The sequence below is a fragment of the Chelonoidis abingdonii genome, chromosome 10 (genome assembly GCF_003597395.2).
Source record: "Chelonoidis abingdonii isolate Lonesome George chromosome 10, CheloAbing_2.0, whole genome shotgun sequence".
Taxonomy (NCBI): domain Eukaryota; kingdom Metazoa; phylum Chordata; order Testudines; family Testudinidae; genus Chelonoidis; species Chelonoidis abingdonii.
The window spans coordinates 35,239,230-35,260,667 of NC_133778.1; the positions used below are offsets into that span (position 1 = coordinate 35,239,230).

Consider the following 21,438-nt stretch of genomic DNA (forward strand, 5'->3'; position numbering starts at 1 on the left):
CTTGTGGTTCCTGGACCACCTGATAGAGTAGGTCTTTATGGATCTCAAAGCGGGGGCTTTGCTGCCGGTGTCAGAGTGGGTCTTCCTCCCCCAGGGAGCCCGTCACCTGCTCCCAGGCCTGGCTGAGGGTGGTGTCCCCCCTTTTTTTCTTCAAGAAAATCAGCATTGGCATCCAGCCATCTCTGGCCCTCTCTTGTCGAGGTCGTGGTAGAGGCTCGGCATCCTTCAGCTATCTCGGGATTCTCTGAGGACCCATACAGGTGGCCGTCTGACACTGGTTGGCCTAGTAATCCAAGCCTTTCGGCCTGTGCCCCACTCTTTCCTCGCAGGCCGGGTACCCCACTCTCTCAGGAGGTCAGCAAAGCCTGGCCAATTGCATCCCAGAATCACTGGGTAAGCTAACTAGTTGGGGTGGCCCCAAAGACAGCACCCTCCTTGTTGAGCAGCTTCGAACTGCACCTAGCTGGAGGGGTAGGGCTTCACGTCCCCATTGATACACTGCAGCATATGGGGGTCCCAGTGGGCTCTACCAGCCCTACCTGGATATCTGTCTGGCTACATCTTGAGTCCACCAAGGCCATGGTAGTTGTCTTGTCCACTCTCACTGGTACAATGATCTTACCAGGCTCCCACTTCTGGGCATGTTGACCAGCGGCCCAAACCTGCCTGTAATTACAGTCCATATATAGGCACTCCCTCCAGAAATGCCCTATCTATCCACACTCGTAACACCGGTCCCACTTTCCTTCTCTGGGTGGGGCTATCTGGGGGGTGCTTTGCCTTCCCGGCGGGTCCTCTTGGCTCTGCACGAGGTTCACCCTGGTTGGGTCCCTTGCACTGCAGGTTGGTGGAGTCCCCAGTGACTGGGCATACAAATGGGGTCTCCTCCCCTCCACCTTGCGCACCCCCCATGCCAGGGTTGGGTTCTGTTCACCTGAGTTTCCGAATTTGGAGCCAGTCTTCCCCTCTCCCTCTGCTGCCAGGTAATCCTCCATTATGGAGGTCACTTCAGCGAGGGTCTTCGGGCAGTGCTGCTGCACCCACTCCGTCGCCCCGGTAGGAAGGGTCTGTAACTGCTCTAGGGCCACAGTCTCTGCTATTTGAACACTCGTGCGGTGTTCTGGTTCTAGCCACCTCCAGCAGAGGTCCTGGATTCACTGTGTCACGGCTTGTGGACGGGCCCCCGGCGCGTACCACTCTCAGTGAAGTCTCTGGCGATAAGTCTCATGGTTGATGCCCATTTGGTCCCCGATGGCTGCCTTTACCTTAGAGTAGTCCAGCGCCTCTTGCAGATCGAGGTTGCGATATGCAGATTGCACTGGGCCCGTTAAATAAGGGGCTAAGATAATGGGCCATTGGACAGGAGTTGCAGCCTGCTCGAAAGTCACGAGAAAGGCCTTGGGGTCTTCCCCGGGCCCCATCTTGGTTAGGTACACTTGTAGCCCTTCGAGGCCGTCACCTAATGAAATTAATAGGCAGGAGGTTTAAAACAAACAAAAGAAAGTACTCCTTCACACAATACACAGTCAACCTACGAAAGTCATTGGTATGGGATGATGATTGTGACCACCATAAGTATAACTGGGTTCAAAAAAGAATGTTCTTGGAGGATAGGTCCATCAATGGCTATTAGCCAAAATGGTCAGGGACACAATGCCATGTACTGGGTGTCCCTAAACTTCCAACTGCCAAAAGCTGGGACTGGATGACAGCTGATGGATCACTCAAAATTTCCCTGGTTTGTTCATTCCCTCTGAAGTATCTGGCACCAGCCATTGTCAGAAGACAGGATACTGGCTAGATGGACTGGTATGGCCCAGGATGGCTGTTCTTTTGTGCTTAAATGCCAATGTAATGAACTGCTATCAGGATTTTTTTCTCAGGAGTAGAGAAGGGGGTGGTTCCACTCCATAGCTAGCTAATGGGAAAAAATCAGCGATAGAAATAGTCTGCCCATTGCTTTCAGCTGTATTATTTATTTCCATGCACTCCATCAGTAGTGACTAGGATTGCATACGAGGCACTCATACTTTGAACTACAAGCTTTGGAGCTTGAGTGAAATGTCCTCCCTCTGAAAAGTGTTGCTGAGTAAGCTGGTAGCCACATTCTGCACTAACAGAAGTTTTCAAATTGTCTTCAGGTGCAGCTCCAATTGGACGCTGCTGCGAAAGAAATACAGAAAAGCATGATTAGTTCTTGCTTATGTGAGGCCTGGCTCTTCCCAGTGAGCTCACTGTCTGTCTTTCACAAACACTTCAAATTCACCAATAAATTCTTTTTTAAACATGTCTTAATTTGTCACTGAAATTTCCATTTCACATACTGAAAACGAGTTATCTTAAACAAGACCCAGTTGCTGGTCAGTCAGGGTTTTCCTCCAGGGGTGATTGTAACCAGAAATCAAAACAAATAAACACAGGCAAAATAAAGTACTGGAAACCTCCCCTCAGTTATTCACAAAGTCTTTTCCCTAAGACCTCTGGGCCCTTGGTGGTTGTGATTATGTGTAAAGTTTCAACTTTTGGGGCCACCTTAAGAAATGAGTGAAGGTCCCAAGCAGTCGTTTCCTCCTCCATATTGCTCTCCAGGCAACCAGCCCAAAGACCAAGCTTATCCCAGGCTCTGAAATGCTGGCAGGCTGAGGTACTACTCCTTCATTTCCTGTGGTGGAGGGGGGGCAGTTCACTGCTGCTCATTGTATTTTAAAATGTTGCTCACGCCTTCTGTCTCCTTACACTTAGCTATCAGAATGATGGAAGGAGCATTCCAATGCAAATATTTATTCATAAATGAATTGATGCTTTTGCTGCCTGCCATCATTCTTGCAAACAGAAACTTATTCCTCTGAATGTTTACAAATACTGGCAAAGCCAGTCTGAGTGTTTTATTTGTGGGAATATTTATCTATACTTTTTCTAAATTTAATCCTAGCTAGTATCAGTTATTCTTATAATGCTCATTGTGTTAAGACCCATTTCGCTAGAAGAAATACTACCTCTTAGGCCAAATCCAATGCTTACCTAGAATGGGTCTGCACAACTGCTGTGTGCTCTTCCATATATATATATTATAGAATAGACAAGCATGCTTTTTGAAGAACTGATCTGATTTCTATTCCTGAGAAGCAATCTTACCCTCTGGTTAGAGCAATTGTGGTGTGGTTTGTATCTTATTAATGAGACTTCGTCCATTTCCGGGATGAGGGATATCTTTCTTACATGGAGATGGTGTTTTTCTTATAAACTGGGTCCATCTCCAATGCCTCACGTGTAGTTTTGCGTGGTTATAGTGGTATTAGTATTTTTTTAATAGTCTCTTCTCTGAAATGTCACTTCTTTTTAAGGACGGTCAGGTTTTTTGTTATGCTTTGCACTTTTCTGGATAAATTACTGTAAGGGACATTTGTCAACTTAAAAATCATACAATTTGTCTGAACAGTTTTTATCTTCTCTTCTTACCTGCAACACCACTGGTTGCTGAGATTGAAAGAGATGGGAGGAACAAATAGTTTTCTCAATTTTTTCAGTTTACTTGGTGCATTTGACATTTTTTGTATAGTCAGCTTCACTCTTCCTGGTATAGTTGTCAGTAAAGTATTTCTTCTATAGGTCTTTTCCATGGCAAGAGGGGAGAAAAAAAAAACTTTCTTTTTAAGAGAGCAAGGGACTATGGTTGAAAAACCACAAGAATTGACAGGTAGCCACAAGGGCAAGTGTACTACCCGAAATCACTTTTAACTCACTTTTTTAAAGTTCATTAGATTTCAAGTTGACAGTGTCCCTATATGATTGAGTGTGCCATCCCTTTCGTTAACCAATTTCACTCTAACCACTCCTCTATTTCCTAGCTTGTAAGTACTGTCTATTTTTTCCTACAAGTGCTTAGCTTTCATGGTTAGGGAAGGTAACAGCAGTCCCAGGGCAACCAGTAATGGTGCTGCAGTGTCATTGGTCACTTGTATCTGTTGCTATATGATGAAAGCAAAACCTCATTAGTTAGACAATGACTTTGTCAATCACAGAAGTAGTATTTACATAAGAAAAACTTCATATTCTTTTAGCATAATCTAAATTAATTAAATGCACAGTTTTTCTTCTTTTCTTGCACCTCTAAGGCGATATGTCATGTATTTGTGCAAGTTGTTGATATATTATATGAATGTGTACAGCACGTTTTGGGTGTTACTGCAGTAAAAATAACCTTGTTACTGTGTTGTAATATTTATTAAAGAAACATTTGCCTTGCTGACTATTTGGACATTAAAGTAAAAAAGCCGATAACAATCACACATTATTTGAAAAATGAATTTGGTACTCAGAAGTGCCAGTTTGGGCATCCTGCAGCTACAGAACAGAACGAATATAGCACAGGGAGTGGCAAAGCAAACTTACATTGACCTGCTAACATGCTTCATAGCTGTTCTGAAGGGACTGCTTTGGTGAATGAGAGGATAGCTCAGTCTCCGTATTCATGCTGTCCTGAGTTTATTTTCTGATCAGTCATAGCAAAATTACAATTTAGGGTCTGCTGTTAAGCCCACTGAAGTTGGCGTTTAAAATTACAAGCAGAAAAGAACCTATATTTCTATGCTGTTTGAAGTTTTCAGGAGTTTATTTGTATTTGCATGAGAATTCTGATGCTGTCTTACCTTTGTTTGTTTGTGGGTGTTTGTTTTTTAGTACTGAGCAGTACTTTGGGAGCCCAAGTGACATGGCTTCTACAGCAGAACACATTAGAGAGCAGATGAAGCTACTTAGCCTGAAAAAGCAGCAGCTGAGACAACCAGAAGCCACTACCCCAGAGAGCTAATAGAATGGACCCTTATCTACCAGCTCATAATAAGACTTCAGTTTGTAACCCAGCATATCGTCTGAATATTACAGCGTTTGACATAATGCATTTCATAGCCATTATAAAAGCCTCATCTTTTTCAAAGTAAACATTGCTCCTCAACATCATAATACTGTACATCTGCCAAGCCATAATTATTTAACATGCTATGAAACCATAGATTCCAAGTATCTTATCAAAAAGAACTGTAAACCTTGCACTGAAAAATTGCTGTAAAGCTTTACCCTGACCTGTCAGTTGCTTCTTAGTTAAACAGCTGACATAAGCTTTGAATGGTGCTAATCAGAATGTAGAAATTCCACATATGAAACAGTAGCTGTCTTTACCCCCAGCGATGTAGTATTTTTAGGCTGTAGGTAAGCTACCCGTTTGTGTAGACAGTGGTGACCCTATAATTTTAATTTGTAATACTTTAAAAATGACCATTTCTGTTGTGCCAATATGCAACCTGCCCATCAAATCTTTGATATATCAGATTCATTAAGCAGATGTTTTCCTATTTGTATTGATATGTATTAAAAGCTGATTGTGCTTAATAAAAACCATCTTTTAAAAATCTGATACAAATTGGTTGTTATGATTTATCTTCCCAAATGCGAATACTCTGTTTGTTACATACTCAAAGTCTGTATCATTCTTCTTAAGGGTCATATTATTGTACCCTTACTCACTGAGTAGTGCCTTTCTTTAGGAGTAGCTCCACTGACATCAGTGGAACTACTCCTGGAGCAAGCTAGAAGGGTATTATAATCTCACCCTCAATGACTGATTTCTTTATTTTTTTAAAAACCAGGAAAAGTCAGCAGTGCACAATAGCAAACTGTTATGTGCACAAGACAGAGGACAAAACATTAACAAGGACGTCCATATAAATTCTGTTGTTCATGGTTGGTAGGTGTTTTCTTTGTTTCATTTAAGATCTCTTGACACCTGTAATGGGAGAGGATGGTCTCTGCCCTTTGAATTGAGGATGTTGAGCAGTGTGGACTCTAGATGCCTTCACTATTACTTGTCAGCGGTTGAAGATTTTCATTTCATTAGAAGTGGTAGATACAAAATTCCCAAACAGTCTAAAACCACAGGAATTGTAATAAAACAAGATTTATTAAGAATAGGAAATCAGATTAAAAAAAATAAACTCTATGCATAATTTGGCTAGCCTTTCACCCTGCAAAAACTAATCCAGATACATACAATTCATGTACGTACAGGAAAGTAAAGTCTCACATTTCCAGAGCATGTATCCTTTCTCCCATCTGATCCTTTTTAAAAACAGCATGTCAAAAAATCAGCTTGCACTTTTAGGTGTCCTGTGTCATCTCTCCCACTTTCTTGACTCATACCACTGATGTACTTTTTTGGATTTCTTTGATGTACCTGTTTTCACAGTGTGCATTTGCAGAGAGGAGAGCATTAGGCTGCCTTATGTTTTTTTCGCCAAATAAATTTTTCATTGTAGTCTTTGGATTGGCTACACAATTAGTTTCCCAGGGGGAGCAGGGATGAGGGGGGAGAAGGGCAGTGTTCCATAAATCTTTCATAACTTAAAAAGTTCCTTGAAAGTTAGGTATATTCACACAATAGTTGTTTAAGTTCATCATCACTTAAAAAAAGCCTACTCAGTGAGCTTTCTGCCTTCCTTCTATATTAAGCCCATGATTTCTCATGTTAGTAATGGTCCTGGCTAGAAGCTTCAGACTAAATCTATCTTGTCTGCTTTTGAGGAGATGGTTCACTTCTTCCTTGTAATTCTCTAAACTTTATTTTGCTCTATATCAAATGTGAGTTAATGATAAAGAGCAACTTGTCATGAAGGAAACCAATTTAAATTTCAAATTTGGAAGGGTTTCTAAATAGTAAATATATATTTCTTTAAAAAGCTTTTTTTAAAAAAACGCTTTATAGTCTTTAAAAGAAATGGATCCTCATTGTAACTTGTTTACTAATTATTTGTCACTTTCAACTTTGTCAAATAACTTCATGAAGTGAAGGTAATTATCTAAAAATTGGGGCCTTTTAAAATTACTGTATTCAAAGTGAGCTGTTTACATCTAGTTCAAATTGTGAATAAATAAATAGTGATTTCTCATTACAGCAAATGGCAAATCATGTCTCAGAGTACTTTGGCAAGAAATACAGAATCTTTTACAGTGCACTAATATATAATGCACTACTGCATCTAACTTATTTTTACAGTATATTTATGTAATTTTATTTTAAAATAAGGTTTACAGTACTTTGCAATATAAATGCTCATTTTAAAGGTTTATTTAATATTACAGTAACCAATTTTAAGTCAGGTTGAATTGTTTGATTCTAAGCAATGAGAATGTGGTTGTCATGTTCTGGTTAATTTTTGGGATGAGAGAACTTTACTTGGGAAGAACAAACAGAATGAACGGTATTTAACACAAGACACAAACATGAAATTAAATCGAGCCATTAATAAGCACAAAGTCTCCACTTTCACAAAAGTTGTTTATAAGTCTTATTTGTTGAAGACAAATAAGAGGCTGCAGTATAAAATCCTGGGAGAATGCTAGTGTTCAAAACAATACGCTTACTCCTTATAAACTAAGACTATTTGCATATTTTTGTTCTGCTTGATGGCTCAATAACATACTCTAATACAGAGCAGTCTAAAAAACCCTGTGATGCATCCAGCCTGACTGCAATGTTGTTTATGTGACAGTTACATACATAATAACTAAGCATTGTTCCCTGCCCTGTAGCTTCCACACATGTAGCTTTTGGCTACAGCTATGGAGACTAATGTCATGGCTACAGGAATGAAGATTAAGTTCTGCCCAGCTGCAACAGGCTGCAAGCCAAGGATTGCCAAAGCACCTTGGCACTCTGACCACACCCCCTTTCCTTTGGTCCAGTCCTTGACATGGCTCTTGTGCTATGCTAGCTCTGTGTCACAGAGGGAAATCCCTCTATAAATGGAAACATGGCCTAGCGTAGAACATCTAGAATAGAGAATGATAGGAATCTGGCCCTGCATCTTTTGTAAGAAGAAATGGCTATAGTTTCTCAGTTCCAGTTGCATAAGTGCCAGTTGTCTCTACAAATCCTTCCTTCCTACCAAGGCTCTTGAGCTCTACTGTTACAACTAAAGGTTTAATTTGATATAATTCCTTTAAAAACTGTATTGATTTTAGCTAATTGGGAACATTGTCATGTTGGCTTGGTATTAATTATATCTATTTCTGGTGATACTGTGCTGCTGGACTCTATAAATGTATAGCCCTTAACACTACCCAAGGGGATGGAATCTTATACATGGGGATGCTGAAGGATATTACTGTGTTTAAACCATCTGTGTTGTAGCTTGTCTGTTTCTGGAAGGTTTTCAGCCACAATAAGAAAAGGTTAACCAAGTAGTTAGATCCCCTTATGCTCATTCAAAGGAACAAGCCAGAGGAGAGCAGACAAGGTCCCAATCCATGCACACAACAGCTGCAACAGCCAACATATGTGAACTCCAGTGCTAGCAAGAGTGAGTGACCTCTTTTTTTTTTTAGACTATCAAGTCTCCCAGAGTTAAAATAAATCCCTCTAATCATTTAACTGGTTTCTGATGTCTCTGGGAAGACACTTGTCCCTTGTAAAAGAGGCAAATCCTGGAACAAAAAATACACAAATAGAAAGGCAAAGAGTTAAGATGTCACAGTTGTTCCACTTCTTCACAAGTACTGTGAATCTTATCAGATTGATTCTCCTCATTGTTTCATTGCTAGCATAGGTTCTTAAAACATCACTGTCCGGAGGGTAACATTCTGGCGTGACTTCATCCTGGAACCTAAATCTGGCATTAAAAATCTAACTGATCCATCATTCAAACCATTATTCTATATGTTTGCCTGACTTCCTGTATCTTCTCTATTGGTACTTAAGTAGCCCCATCTCTATAGTACCAAATGCCTGTCTATCAATCTGGTCCATCTTGTATTTAGCTGTGACACTCTGGTTCCCTTTTCCAGCCCTGAAGAAGAGCTCTGAAACTTTAAAGCTTGTTTTTTTCACTCACAGAATTTGACCTAATAAAAGGTATTTCCTCATTTATCTTATCTATTTTTTCTCTATTAATGTTACTTTTGATTTCACAGGGTAGGAAGGGGGACACAACATTGAAATACCCCGACATTCCATTGCATATAGAAAAGCAAAAGACATTTTAATCAGTCTTAAGTTTGGATGCTGGGAATGGAGGGCAGGGGTTGTGGGGGAGGAAGGGAAGTAGGGCACTACATAAGGAAAAAAAGTACTCACAGGTAATTTACTGCAACTCTGAACTGAGGCACTGTAAGGCGTTGTTCCTGACTGCATGTGTAATAAAGCATTTCTGGTAATACGTGGTGCTGTTTTTGTTTCCAGTGCAAAGGCATCAACAAAATGTTGGATGTACAAGGTGCATGATGGGCCTGGAGTTTTGATGACCCAACTGTCACCATGTCCCTCGCTCTTAAAATTTTTCATCTGCTCCTATGAAATCACCTGTGTAACATATTGAAAATATATTAAAGCATATTGTGCAGGTATCTTCAAAATCATGCAGACTTGTGGAATCATTTTTTTTAAATTGGTAAGTAGGTTTCCTATATTTCTATCTTTCTATATAAAGAAAAAAAATTGATGTTCTTCAACAGTTTTGTAGACAACTTATGACATATAGTCTACTGTTAATATTCCCTCTTACCTGTGGGAACACCTAACACTGCTGGTGCTGTACAAGTGTGAGTGACACTGAATACCATAGCTCCTTCTGACTTCTTATAATCAGACATCTATGCTTAAGAACTCTGAGCAGACGAAAGGTAAATATTCTTGGTTTCCAACAGTCAGTGTATGATCTTCCTTTCTGAGGTTGAGCTGACGAGATTTCCATGAAGCTTCAGTTACAATGCATGAGCAGTAGGGATAGTGAGTGTCCTTGACAACTGCTTTACACGGTATGCAAAAACTTTGTTTTTTCTTATGTAAGTACAATCTTTCTTTTTTACCACATCCAAGAACACAGACATACATCAACATGAGACTTGTATGAGAGTCTTCCATGCTATAATCAGGCGTGACTGCCAGTAGGCCATACATGTACACTGAGTAAATGAGAATGTAACTTGAAGAGCTCTGACAATGGCTCCTAGATTAGAACACACATCCTAATAAACAGCTGTCATGTATTTAGCACAGAGTTGGCTGTGATCGCTCATTACAGTAAGATGCTGAGATGCTGAGGAGCACATGAAGTATTAAGCTTCAACTGCATGTAAATCAATAGGAGTTCGGCATGTTTTAGGACTAAAATACTTTACTCCGTCATTTTCTTGCATATCGATCCACCCCATTACTCAGGTAACCTGAGTCCCAAGGATCTTATAAACATTTATTAATAATTCCTGAGTATACAATACTTTAGTGAGGTGGAGACCAGAGAAAGATATCACTCAGCTGTTTTATGCTGAGGATGAAAATCTGAGAAAATAATCTAAGCTGGAAGTTTTGTAGTACCTTTTCAGCAGTAGGAATAGCCTCCCAGAGGAAGTTGTGGAAGGCCCATTGTTTGAGACACTTCAAATATACCCCAGAACAAAACACTAGAAAATAATATTGCAGGCCCATTGGGAACAGGCCCAGATGATCTAAAAAGACTGTTTACCTCTCTATCCATGATTCTGTACTCCATTGCTATACCCTAATTTTCTCTATTTCATTCCTGAAGTAAAAATGTTCCCATTATTTTAAGTGACATTTCAGATAAAACAGATTTTTAGTGTATTTGCAGTCCCTGGATTGTCATATGGAGTTTTTGTCCTTTAATTTTTCATATGCACTTTTCATTTTCTTAGCAAGGCTTAGATACTAGATAAGTGACAGTATCATTGTTGGCTTTCCAGGCATGCATGGATGGCTGTGAATCTCTGTGCCTCACTGGATTATAGTTTGCAGAGCTCCAATGTGCTCCAGCCTCAGCAGGAGTCTTTTAATGCTACAACAGGATTTTTCAGACCCTTGGCGAAATGTTCAGTGTTCATAAATATCCCATCCTACTCCTGAGGCATTTTGCAAAAACAGGGAGGAGTCCTTGTGGCACCTTAGAGACTAACGCATTTATTTGGGCATAAGCTTTTGTGGGCTAGAACCCACTTCATCAGATGCATGGAGTGGAAAATACAGGAGCAGGTATAAATACATGAAAAGATGGGAGTTGCCTTACTAAGTGTGAGATCAGTCTAACGAGACAATTCAGTTAACAGTAGGATACCAAGGGAGGAAAAATCACTTTTGTAGTGGTAATGAGTGGTCCGTTTCAAACAGTTGACAAGAAGGTATGAGTAACAGTAGGGGGAAATTAGTATGGGGGAAATAAGGTTTAGGTTTTGTAATGACCCAACCACTCCCTGGTCACTCAGTAACAGACCTAAAAGTGGCAATTCTTCAGCAAAAAAACCTTCAAAAACAGACTCCAATGTGAAACTGCAGACCTGGAATTAATTTGCAAACTGGACACCATCAAATTAGGCCTGAATAAATATTTAATTGAATTGTCTCGTTAGACTGACCTCAGACTTGGTAAGGCAACTCCCATCTTTTCATGTATTTATACCTGCTCCTGTATTTTCCATTCCATGCAGTGTGTTCAGTATGTTTATCCACCATTTTGTCATGTACAAACAACAGTGTAATGATTTGCTACTTCATACCACTGTGTGATGCAGTGAGTCCAGCCTTCAGCGACTTGCAACACATTGTAAACTGATACTGACTGGGTGCCATCTGCTCTCTCTCTAAACCTTTATGTGTAGCTCGACAGGCCTCCATTTGGACGATGGATAGCTTGGAGCAGAGCTTGGTAGGGTAAAGGATTGTACAATGTACTCTGACACATTTGACCTCTACTCCACATATCTTTGGTGATCTGAACATGAGGCCTCACAGCCTGCCTTATATCACTCGCTGCTTCTCAGGACATAGCGTTTTTTCAAGTCAAATGCATATAAAGAAATATAGCAGCCAGGTCAACTGTACCCGTTATTTGTATTAATGCATTGCTCGAAACTGTATTAAAGGCAATATTAAGCCACATACTTGAAGAATATGGTCATGTTTTTATTTCTATCCAATGTAAATGGTCAATTTGCTAGGTAATTGCCATGTATAGGCACCATTTCATGGCATAAACAACAACGAGTTCTTGTGGCACCTTAGAAACTAACAAATTTATTTGGGCGTAGGCTTTTGTGGACTAAAACCCACTTCATCAGATGCATGGAGTGAAAAATACAGTAAGCAGTATATAGATAGATATATATTACAGCATATGAAAAGATGGGCATTGCCTTACCAAGTGTGTAGGGGGGTCAGTGCTAACGAGGCCAATTCAATTCAGGTGGAAGGGGCCTATTCTCAACAGTTGACAAGGAGTGAATGTTAACATAGGGAAAATTACCTTTGTAGTGCTAATGAGGTCAGTGCAATCAAGGTGGACATTGCCCATTCCCAACAGTTGACAAAAAGGTGTGAGTATCAGCAGAGGGAAAATTACTTTTTATAGTGACCCAGCCACTCCCAGTCTTTATTCAGGCCTAATTTGATGGTGTCCAGTTTGCAAATTAATTCCAGGTCTGCAGTTTCACGTTGGAGTCTGTTTTTGAAGTTTTTTGTGTTGAATTGCCACTTTTAGGTCTGTCTAGGGAGATTGAAGTGCTCTCCTACTGGTTTTTGAATGTTACAATTCCTGATGTCTGATTTGTGTCCATTTATTTTGCGCAGCGACTGTCCGGTTTGGCCAGGGTACATGGCAGAGGGGCATTGCTGGTACATGATGGCATATGTCACATTGGTAGACGTGCAGGTTAACGAGCCCCTGATGGTGTGGCTGGTGTGGTTAGGTCCTATGATGGTGTCCCTTGAATAAATATGCAGACAGTGTTGGCAACAGGGTTTGTTGCAGGGATTGGTTCCTGGGTTAGTGTTTTTGTTATGTGGTGTGTAGTTGCTAGAGAGTATTTGCTTCAGGTTGGGGAGCTGTCTGTAAGCGAGGACCGGCCTGTCTCCCAAGGTTTGAGAGAGGGAGGGATCATCCTTCAGGATAGGTTATAGATCCTTGATAATGCGCCACAGAGGTTTTAGTTGGGGGCTGTAGATGATGGCTAGTGGTGTTCTGTTACTTTCTTTGTTGGGCCTGTCCTGTAGTAGGTGACTTCTGGGTACCCTTCTGGGTCTGTCAATCTGTTTCTTCACTTCACCCGATGGGTATTATAGTTTTAAGAACACTTGATAGAGACCCTGTAGCTGTTTGTGTCTGTCTGAGGGATTGGAGCAAATACGGTTGTATCTTTTTTTGTTGGTTTGTCCATGCATATGGTGAAATCAACATTTAACATTTATTGATTTAAAAAATCTGATCCTTCCAACCCTCCATATTATCCAACTTTACATTCGATGAAGGGTACCCCACCATAAAAGTAAGGTGTAGAAGTGGGAATCCACTAGAGATTCTATTAGTTTGGACAAACTTTGCGGTTCTTCACTGAAGAGCATATCTGTACCCTTTCACGGTCTCTGTCATTAGCTTATGGTGGACGATGCTCCTATGATACTAGATAGAAGAGTTGCAGCTGAGATGCTGAAATAATAGTTTTGTGTTACAACTGTAACTCTGATTTGGTTACAAACAGAAAATCCTGCAGAGCCAGTGCAAGAGGAAAATAAATCTGCCTCTAGCTGATTTTCTCTCTTACAAATTTCTCTTTTTTTAAAATGTGAATAATTGACTGGCCTTTTTTTTTTTTTTATTCAGAATAGTAAAATACCATAAAGCAATTGGTTGAAATAAAAGAACCAACATAAAAAAGAGAGTGTGTGAAGCAGTTCAGATGTTCTCAACAGACTTTTCATGGTTATGCTAAGGTAACATGATATGAATACTGTAATGAGGCAAAATCCAATATATGCATAATGTGCTGGAATCCAAGTCCCATTGACTTTGACTTCTAAGCCCCTTAGGTGTATTTTGTAAACCTCCCCACATGGCACTTCCTAAAGGGCTTATTGTTTTACTGAAATATAACGCCGTTCTGCTGGAGGATCCTGAGGCATTTTATAAATGATATATTTACAACACCACTGACCTGCAGCCACCTCTGCACTGGAGGGTAGCAACCTCCTGGCAGACAGAGTATTGCACAGCTTTAGAGGTGGGGAGGAGGAGGAGGAGAGGAAACGTGGGCCAAAGACATGAAAGCAACCTTCTGTGAAATGTCAGAGAGTTTTTAATGTCAACAGAGAGCAGACAAAACCTTGATTTTTTTAAGTTCTTGCATTATGTGACTTTTGCCTCAGTGCTGCAACAGAATATTATTATTGTTCAATGTGCTTTGCTAGTAGAGATAGTGGCAGAGTACTGTTCTCAAACCATTACATTTACAAAGATGGAAATTAAGTCTAAGAATATATTTCTCTGTAAACAGAGTGTTATCTCTTAAAAAAAAATTAAAATTCTAGAAACTCAGAAGGTTTACAGCTCAGATCCTAACATTTGTACACCAACATAGAAACGTGTGCATGTGTGAAAGAGATACAAGTGCACGTCTTCATCTGACGTTTTTATGGTATGAAGGTTCTTCCCTATGTATGGGGAAGTGTCACAGCAGATCTTTTTATCCTTGGGAGATAGACCCCACATTAGATTTCATGAGAAGGCAAATACAGCATAGCTCATTGATGACTATAATTTACAGGAACAGACTAAGTGGGCAGAGGAAAAAGAGATTATATTAATATTTGATGCACCTTCATCTCTTCTAATTATGTCATGCAACTTGATGACTGACCTCAGGGAAGGGGGTGGAGCAGGGATCTGCAGTTGGTTATTGCTTGAGATCCAAGGATATGGGGAGAGGGAAAGAAAAAAAAGGAAACATGCATAAAACAGACACAGAGGTACCTCTCACTAGTGTTAGCTTTTAAACAGTAGTGCAGAACTAGATGGAGTTAATTTTATATATATATAACATTTATATAGGCTTTTTCAGTTTCCTGTGTTAAATGAAACAGAACTCTGTAGATCTTGGGTATTTTAACAATGTTTTAATTAGGAGCTGCAGTCTTTAGCTCCTGCTGAACTCCACTCATTGGATAAAGTAGTTGTTGCTGTTACGTGTGTGAAATGATGTGCTGTTAAGAGTTCACTTGTGCCATCTGCTTATCTAAAAGTTCTAAATTTAGCCTCTCAAATTCAGGTCCATGAAAACAGCTATCCCTGTCTCTTAAACAGCCTTCTAACTATGAAAACAACGTGGCTTCATTGTTTAGTATGGCTAGTGTGGTTATGCCTTTTTGAGCTATTATCTCTTGTTAACTGATTCATATTATATTTTTGTGTCAGTGCTGACTGATTGCTTTCTCAAGGTTAAACAGAGACAGTATTAATCTTTAATCAGCTCTTTTGGCCAGGGTTTAAGCAATAATGTATCTGTGCATGGTCCATATGATTTTTAATCTTTCTTTTTATTGTATCACAGGTTGAGTACAGAGATCTGGATGCTGTTCATAAACATTAAAATTAATTACATGGAAATAACCCCTTCATATGGCTGTCTACTTTTTAAATATATGTTGAACACTATAATTAATAATACTGGGCAAGATTGTCATTTTATAGTACCTCATTAATGGGCCAGCATGTAATTGCCTCAGGAGCAAATCAGGTCATAATCTACCTCCTGGTTCCTCCTCTCCCTCAGAGAGAAGAATAGCCTGTGCCACCTCTATATCTATGGTAGCGTACATACCTTGGGTGTTGGGATGGATGTTCAAATGCACCTAAGGTTTTTAAGAGCACAAGTTCCACTGACTTTCCCTGCATGCACGAGTGAGAGGATAAAGCAATGCTGCAGTGGCTATACTCCTCATGGGATGGGTAGTTCATGTAGAGCAGGGGTAGGCAAACTTTTTGGCCCAAGGGACACATCTGGGTGGAGAAATTGCATGCAGGGCCATGAATGTAGGGCTGGGGCAGGGGATTGGGGTGTAAGAGTGAGTGTAGGGTGTGGGAGGGAGTGCGCTGTGCAGGAAGGGGCTCAGGGCAAGGTGTTGGGCAGAAGAGGGGTTCTCGGGTGTATAAGGAGGCTCAGGGAAGGGGGTTCGGGTGCTGGAGGGATGTGGGGTGCAGCAGAAGGCTCAGGGCAGGGAGTTGGGGTGTGGGGTGCAGGAGGGGTTCAGGGTGTGGACTTCGGCCCAGAGCCACTTACCTGGAGTGGCTCTGGGATGGCAGCAGCGCGCACTGGGGCCAGGGCAGGCACCCTGCCTGCCAGCCCCATCCCTGTGCCATTCTGGGAAGCAGTCGGGACCATGTCTCTGTGATTCCTGGGGGAGGGGAAACAGAGGGATCCACATGTTGCACTTGCCTGTGGGTTCCACACCTGACGTTCCCCGTTTCTGGCCAATGGGAGCTTCAGGGGAGATACCCACAGGCAGCATGCAGAGCTCTCTACCTCGCTTCCCCTCCCCCAATGTCTGCAGGAACGTGGCACTGGCTGCTTCTGGGAGCGGTGTAGGGCCCGCAGCGCCACAGTGGTGGAAATCCCACAGGCGGAATCCAAAGCCCTGAGGGGCCGGATCCGGCCTGTGGGCCATAGTTTGCCTACCCTGATGTAGAGGATTAAAAGGTCACTTACACCTCCATACTCTTGTTCAAGAGTGAGCAGAATAGGCCATGATCTGCCCTATATTGATAGGTTTGCAATCCAACCTTATAAGTTGACTATGCATGCTTTTGTACTATGAGTATTTTAACTGTGAGTGAAACCTTGCAACATTTCATTGTGGCACTCCACTGTGGTGGGTTTGTTGTGTGTTTTTTTGAAAACAAAAGCAGAGAAGGCCTCTTTGCCATTTCCTAAATCAAATTAAAAGGACACACAGTCCTTCTCTGTTCATTTCGGTTGTATGGGAAAAGATATAAACAGTGCAGAGTTCAACTTCTTTTAGTGATTTTTATCTGCTCACTCTCTGTAACTATTCTAATTCATTGCGTTGCTCATGCTTCTCTCATAGTGGCAACATGTGAAAATTCACCTCGTGGCCCAGGAGAAGTTGTAATTTGATTTTCACTTTATCATTTTTAAGGAATAGCATAAATCTGACTTGTTTTCTACCGTCTGAGAACAAAATAAAATTAAACTTGCAAAGAAAATGTTACAGGGTAATTCATGTGTTTGGATTTGGTGACATCTGTTCAGACTAGTTAGTTTAGTGATAAACCCATTAATCAGGCAGAGCTGCTTGGGAATTATGGTGTGAACTTAAGCTTCTTCCTTTCTAAGACACCCCAGACATTTTTTTTCTCCACAATATGGTGCTTCCTTAGCTTATCCAGGGATAAAGAACTCAAGGAAATAACATTGGAGCATGACAGTGAAACAACCACCAAAAATAAAGGTTGCAACTTGAGAGCACTCATAATTTTATTGCACGATACAAGAAAGAAACATGCCTTCCTGCAGAGGTTCTGGACTGATGGATCTGAATCCCAGAAGCTGAAATTTCCCTTACCACCAGTTTGAAGTAATGAGTTCTTGACAGCAGAATAATGTTAAGGTAAGAAATAAGCAGTAGGACTGACCACAAAATCTGCGGGAGTTGAAATATCATTATGATAGTGACTTGTAAATACAGATGTAAGCACCCTCGGTGCACCAGTCTGAGTGCCAACACTTCTCTTTCCCTGACTTAGGAACCAGGCAAAGGCTAGGAAGGAAGTTTCCTTTTCCAGGTAACATCAGGCACAAAACTTGGAGCCACATAAATAACAGCCTTTTCCTTATGAGATATCAAGAAGAGAAATTGAAGCTCTGCATTTAAAAGGAAGCTAGAAAAGCCTCCTTAAAATCAGAGTTAGACCCTGCAGTGATATAAAATAAGTCTAATTATGAGTCTCAAATTAGAAGCTCTTGGTTGGTTGGACCTCTTCCATAATTTTGGAAATTTTAGAGACCCAGGCACTTCTAGGCACAAGCCAGATACGAAGATTACATTTGATCCCTGCAGTTCTTCAGGATCAAAGGAAGGGGTGGAGGGAGAAGGCACAGAACAGAAGAAATGATGGCCCTTGGACTGAAAAAGCATCAGCTGCCTTTGTTTTGAGATCCAAGTATGTTTACTGGATTTTATGTTGTGGCTGTCCTTGAAAGCAAACAAACAGTAGACTCCATTTGTGCCAGTACATTGAATACTTGAAAATATAGGGGCTACTTGCCAGATCAGTTTTCTGATCTTTGGAAGTGATCCACTGAAAGGCTTTTGCGGAATCTCATTTGCATTTCCTATATCATATGCTGGGTGCTATCAGAATAGTGGGTATTAGCAGTTAGCAGATTTATTTTTCTTTGATTTTGCTTTCTCTCTTGGATTGTACAGCTGCTTTCCACACACTAGAGGTCTTCACTGAGGTTCTGGGTGTAGGGGAAGAATCTAGTTCCACAACTGGTGCTTTAGACTCGTATCTTTGCTCTCTGGTAAAGGTCTCAAGCAATGTGAATGGACCTGCCTTTTGATGCAATCTCAGAGGGAAGTTCTAAGTAATTGTTTTTCTGCCCAGTGGGCATTCACATTGCTCCTCCTGCTCAATGTGTAAATGGAGGGTTAGTGAAGGGGCATGTGTTGAAGTGTTTCCAATATGCTGATAACGCACAGCACTATCCTTTTGTCCAAGCCATAGAATGTAATTGAGCATACGTCACAATGCCTAATAGCAACCGGGGCATAGATAGTTTTGACCTCTAAAACCCTGTTTGGTGTGGAACCTGTGTCCCAGATAGACACTTTCTTACATGTGATATGGTCAAAGCTGAACTCATTGGAGGCAGTAGAATTTGGAAATCCCTTTGTACATAAGAGAAGGAGCAGCTAGTAGGACATCCTCCAGGAGGACCTCTGAACACCCAGCACAATGGGACCTTGATCTTTAACAGGGGTTCCTTGGTGCCACTGTCATAGGAAAAAAAGTGATGATAGTCTATCTATTTGGGCAGGGCTTGAGGGAAGGTTTAGATTTTGGAGGCTCAGGCTGAAGTGTGAATTTTTCTGAGGGAGGATGAAGGTTTTGTGCAGAAATGCTTCTGATTTGTTACTGCAGTTTTTGTCTTGTACTGCACTTTTAATGATCTGTCTGGGCTATGTCTCCATTTTTATGTTTACGTGTTGAAAATGAAATAAATAAAAATAAATTTTTGTTTTAAATATAAAGGGACCTAATCATACTTCTCTCTGAAAACTTGTTTCCTACTGTAGTTATTAATACCTGAGATTACTGAAACTGATAATTTATACTCATTTGCTCTGTTTCATTGTTTGCTTGCCTTATGGATTTGATAGTGAAACTAAACAAAGAGCACTGTTTCCCATGGATAGTCAGTGAGTACCTCAGTTTCCCCTATTTGTGGTGGATTCTTTCACACAGCAACAGACAAGGAAAATATTACTACTCTTTTTGATGCAAGCAGTTAGCAAATATTCTGGATCTTGTAGGTTGCTTCTGTTAGGAGGAGAAATTGATGATGGAGTCAGGTATATCTTTGATACAATCCTATTTATTTACAGGAAATGTATATAAATCTTATTTCCCAAAACACAGCAAGACTCAAATAGCAGAAGAAAGTGTCCTAGCTCACAATTCCAAGCCTCCTTCCAGCCATGACGCTACCCAAAAGCTAGCTAGCTAGTGCATGCTCTCTCTCCTGTGTGTGTGTGTGCGCATCAGCATTTTCTCCAGACCATGCTACAAGGGCTTCACTGGCTGTGTCTGAGGTTTCCTTGATGTTTTTTCTGTGGTGTCTTCTACTTCTCTCTCTCACACAGCTGCAATCAAATAATTCTCCCACTTCTGCATTTGTTATCAGACCCCCAGTAACGCCTTCAACTGCATGGCCCAGCCATTGTCCAGGTTTGAATGTGATCTAGTTCTCGAGTGCTGGTTTTCCATTGTTTCAGCTATCACAAAACAAAGGGACATTTAATTGTTCCCTTGCTTAGCCTAAATGGAAAGTTTCTGTCACATGCAACAGCTTCAACTAATTAGTGTGATTGTCCAACCCCAGCATAACCATATTTTTAAAAATAGAAAAATGTGATGGTGAAGCAATATTGGCAAGGAGACAGAGCAGGCAGAGTAGCTGAAATTACTTGAAATTCCATTTGAGGAGACTGACTAGAAGTCAAGTTGATCATGCCCCTTTCAGTAATTCAGAAATCATATTTTCTAAAAGACAGAGTCCCATACAAGCTGTACCCTGCACTTGAACCTGCCCACGCTCAGGAAGCTGCACTAAGTCCCTATCTTCTGGGATATCCTAGAAAGCAAACATACTTATTCTGCCAGACAGACAATATTTAAATTCTCTAGTTGGTCCATCTTTGTTTATGAATAAAGTTCTATGTGTACAGTTCATTGTTCCATTTCAGTCTCCCAATTCCAAACATTTCACTTAGCCACACCTGTTACACAAGTACCCATTTAATCTAAAGCATTGTAGACTTTTCCTTTTCTATGTGCCTCATGAGTTTCTATATAAAGTGTTTTGTTTTACTGAGGAGAGTCTCTGCAAGGTGTGTCAAGAGGTGTTGGGAATGAGTGGAAGGATGTGATACTTGCTCTTTTTGGCTCTCTGCATCACATAGCTGAAGAGTTACTGCTTCATGATTTGTTTTTGGCTTTGGGCCTGGGTATTCTTTTAAAAGAATTGTCATCTATGCCTTCCTCAGACCAGTTAGCTCAAGACTGCTTGCTATCTATAGTTTCAAGCGGGCACAATGTTTCAAGTGCTTTAGCACAGAGGGCCAGGGTCACCACATCAGCTCTTTCACTGTAGCTCTGCCCTCCTCTTCCTTCAGTACAAAATTTTTTATCACTTTCTTTCAGATTTTAGCTTCACTGCTGTCTGAATTGTTTGTTATAATAATTAATAATCTCATAAATAAAATTCAACCAGTCTATAGTGGAGCCAGCATTGCACTCTGCTCCTATCTGTCTGTACTGCTCGAACTTCTGAGACTCGTTTCACAATGTCCATTGGCATCATATCACATATCAACAGGAAGCTTCCATGTGAGGAGAAACTGAGAGACACACTGCTTGGCCAGAGAATTGCAGAGCTTTTTTGCAGGGTACTTGAGTAGCCAGAATTTTTGCTGAATACAAAAGTAATTGTAATTTTCTTTTGATTTTTGTCTTTTGAATACTTGACTACATGGATAACCTAATACTCATAGTTCTCTAATGCTATCAAGTTTTGAGCCTGGATTGTCTTCTAAATTGATCTAAACTGTTACACAGTTTTAAAGAAATAAAGCAAGCAGATGCTTATAAGCCTATTAAGTCTGAGGTTTCTCCAATGTGCTTGTGGCATCTGCGCAACCTGTGTACAGTCCAGTGTCACTTTCTCAGCTGTTCTGTCACAGGGAACCAAATAGCAGCTGTCTAATACCACAGTCTCTCTGTGCATGCTCTGAGTTTCTAGCAGTAGAATTAATGTACTGACCTGTGCCACAATTGAAAACTGTCTGTCTGTGATTTCCCTGCA

General features: G+C 40.8%; 1 protein-coding gene across 4 annotated transcripts in view; it reads left to right on the forward strand.

Moving 5' to 3' along the window:
* SESTD1 (SEC14 and spectrin domain containing 1) overlaps positions 1 to 5,412 on the forward strand; it is a 110,212-nt gene extending 104,800 nt beyond the window's left edge. For 3 of the 4 annotated variants that reach the window (XM_032783823.2, XM_032783822.2, XM_032783821.2), the window contains one exon: positions 4,681 to 5,412. In XM_032783823.2, the coding sequence (XP_032639714.1) occupies positions 4,681 to 4,810 (130 nt within the window). In that variant the 3' untranslated portion in view covers positions 4,811 to 5,412. The remainder of the gene's footprint in view (positions 1 to 4,680) is intronic. The other variant, XM_032783820.2, reaches the window with a different exon arrangement.
* Positions 5,413 to 21,438: the final 16,026 nt, after the last annotated feature.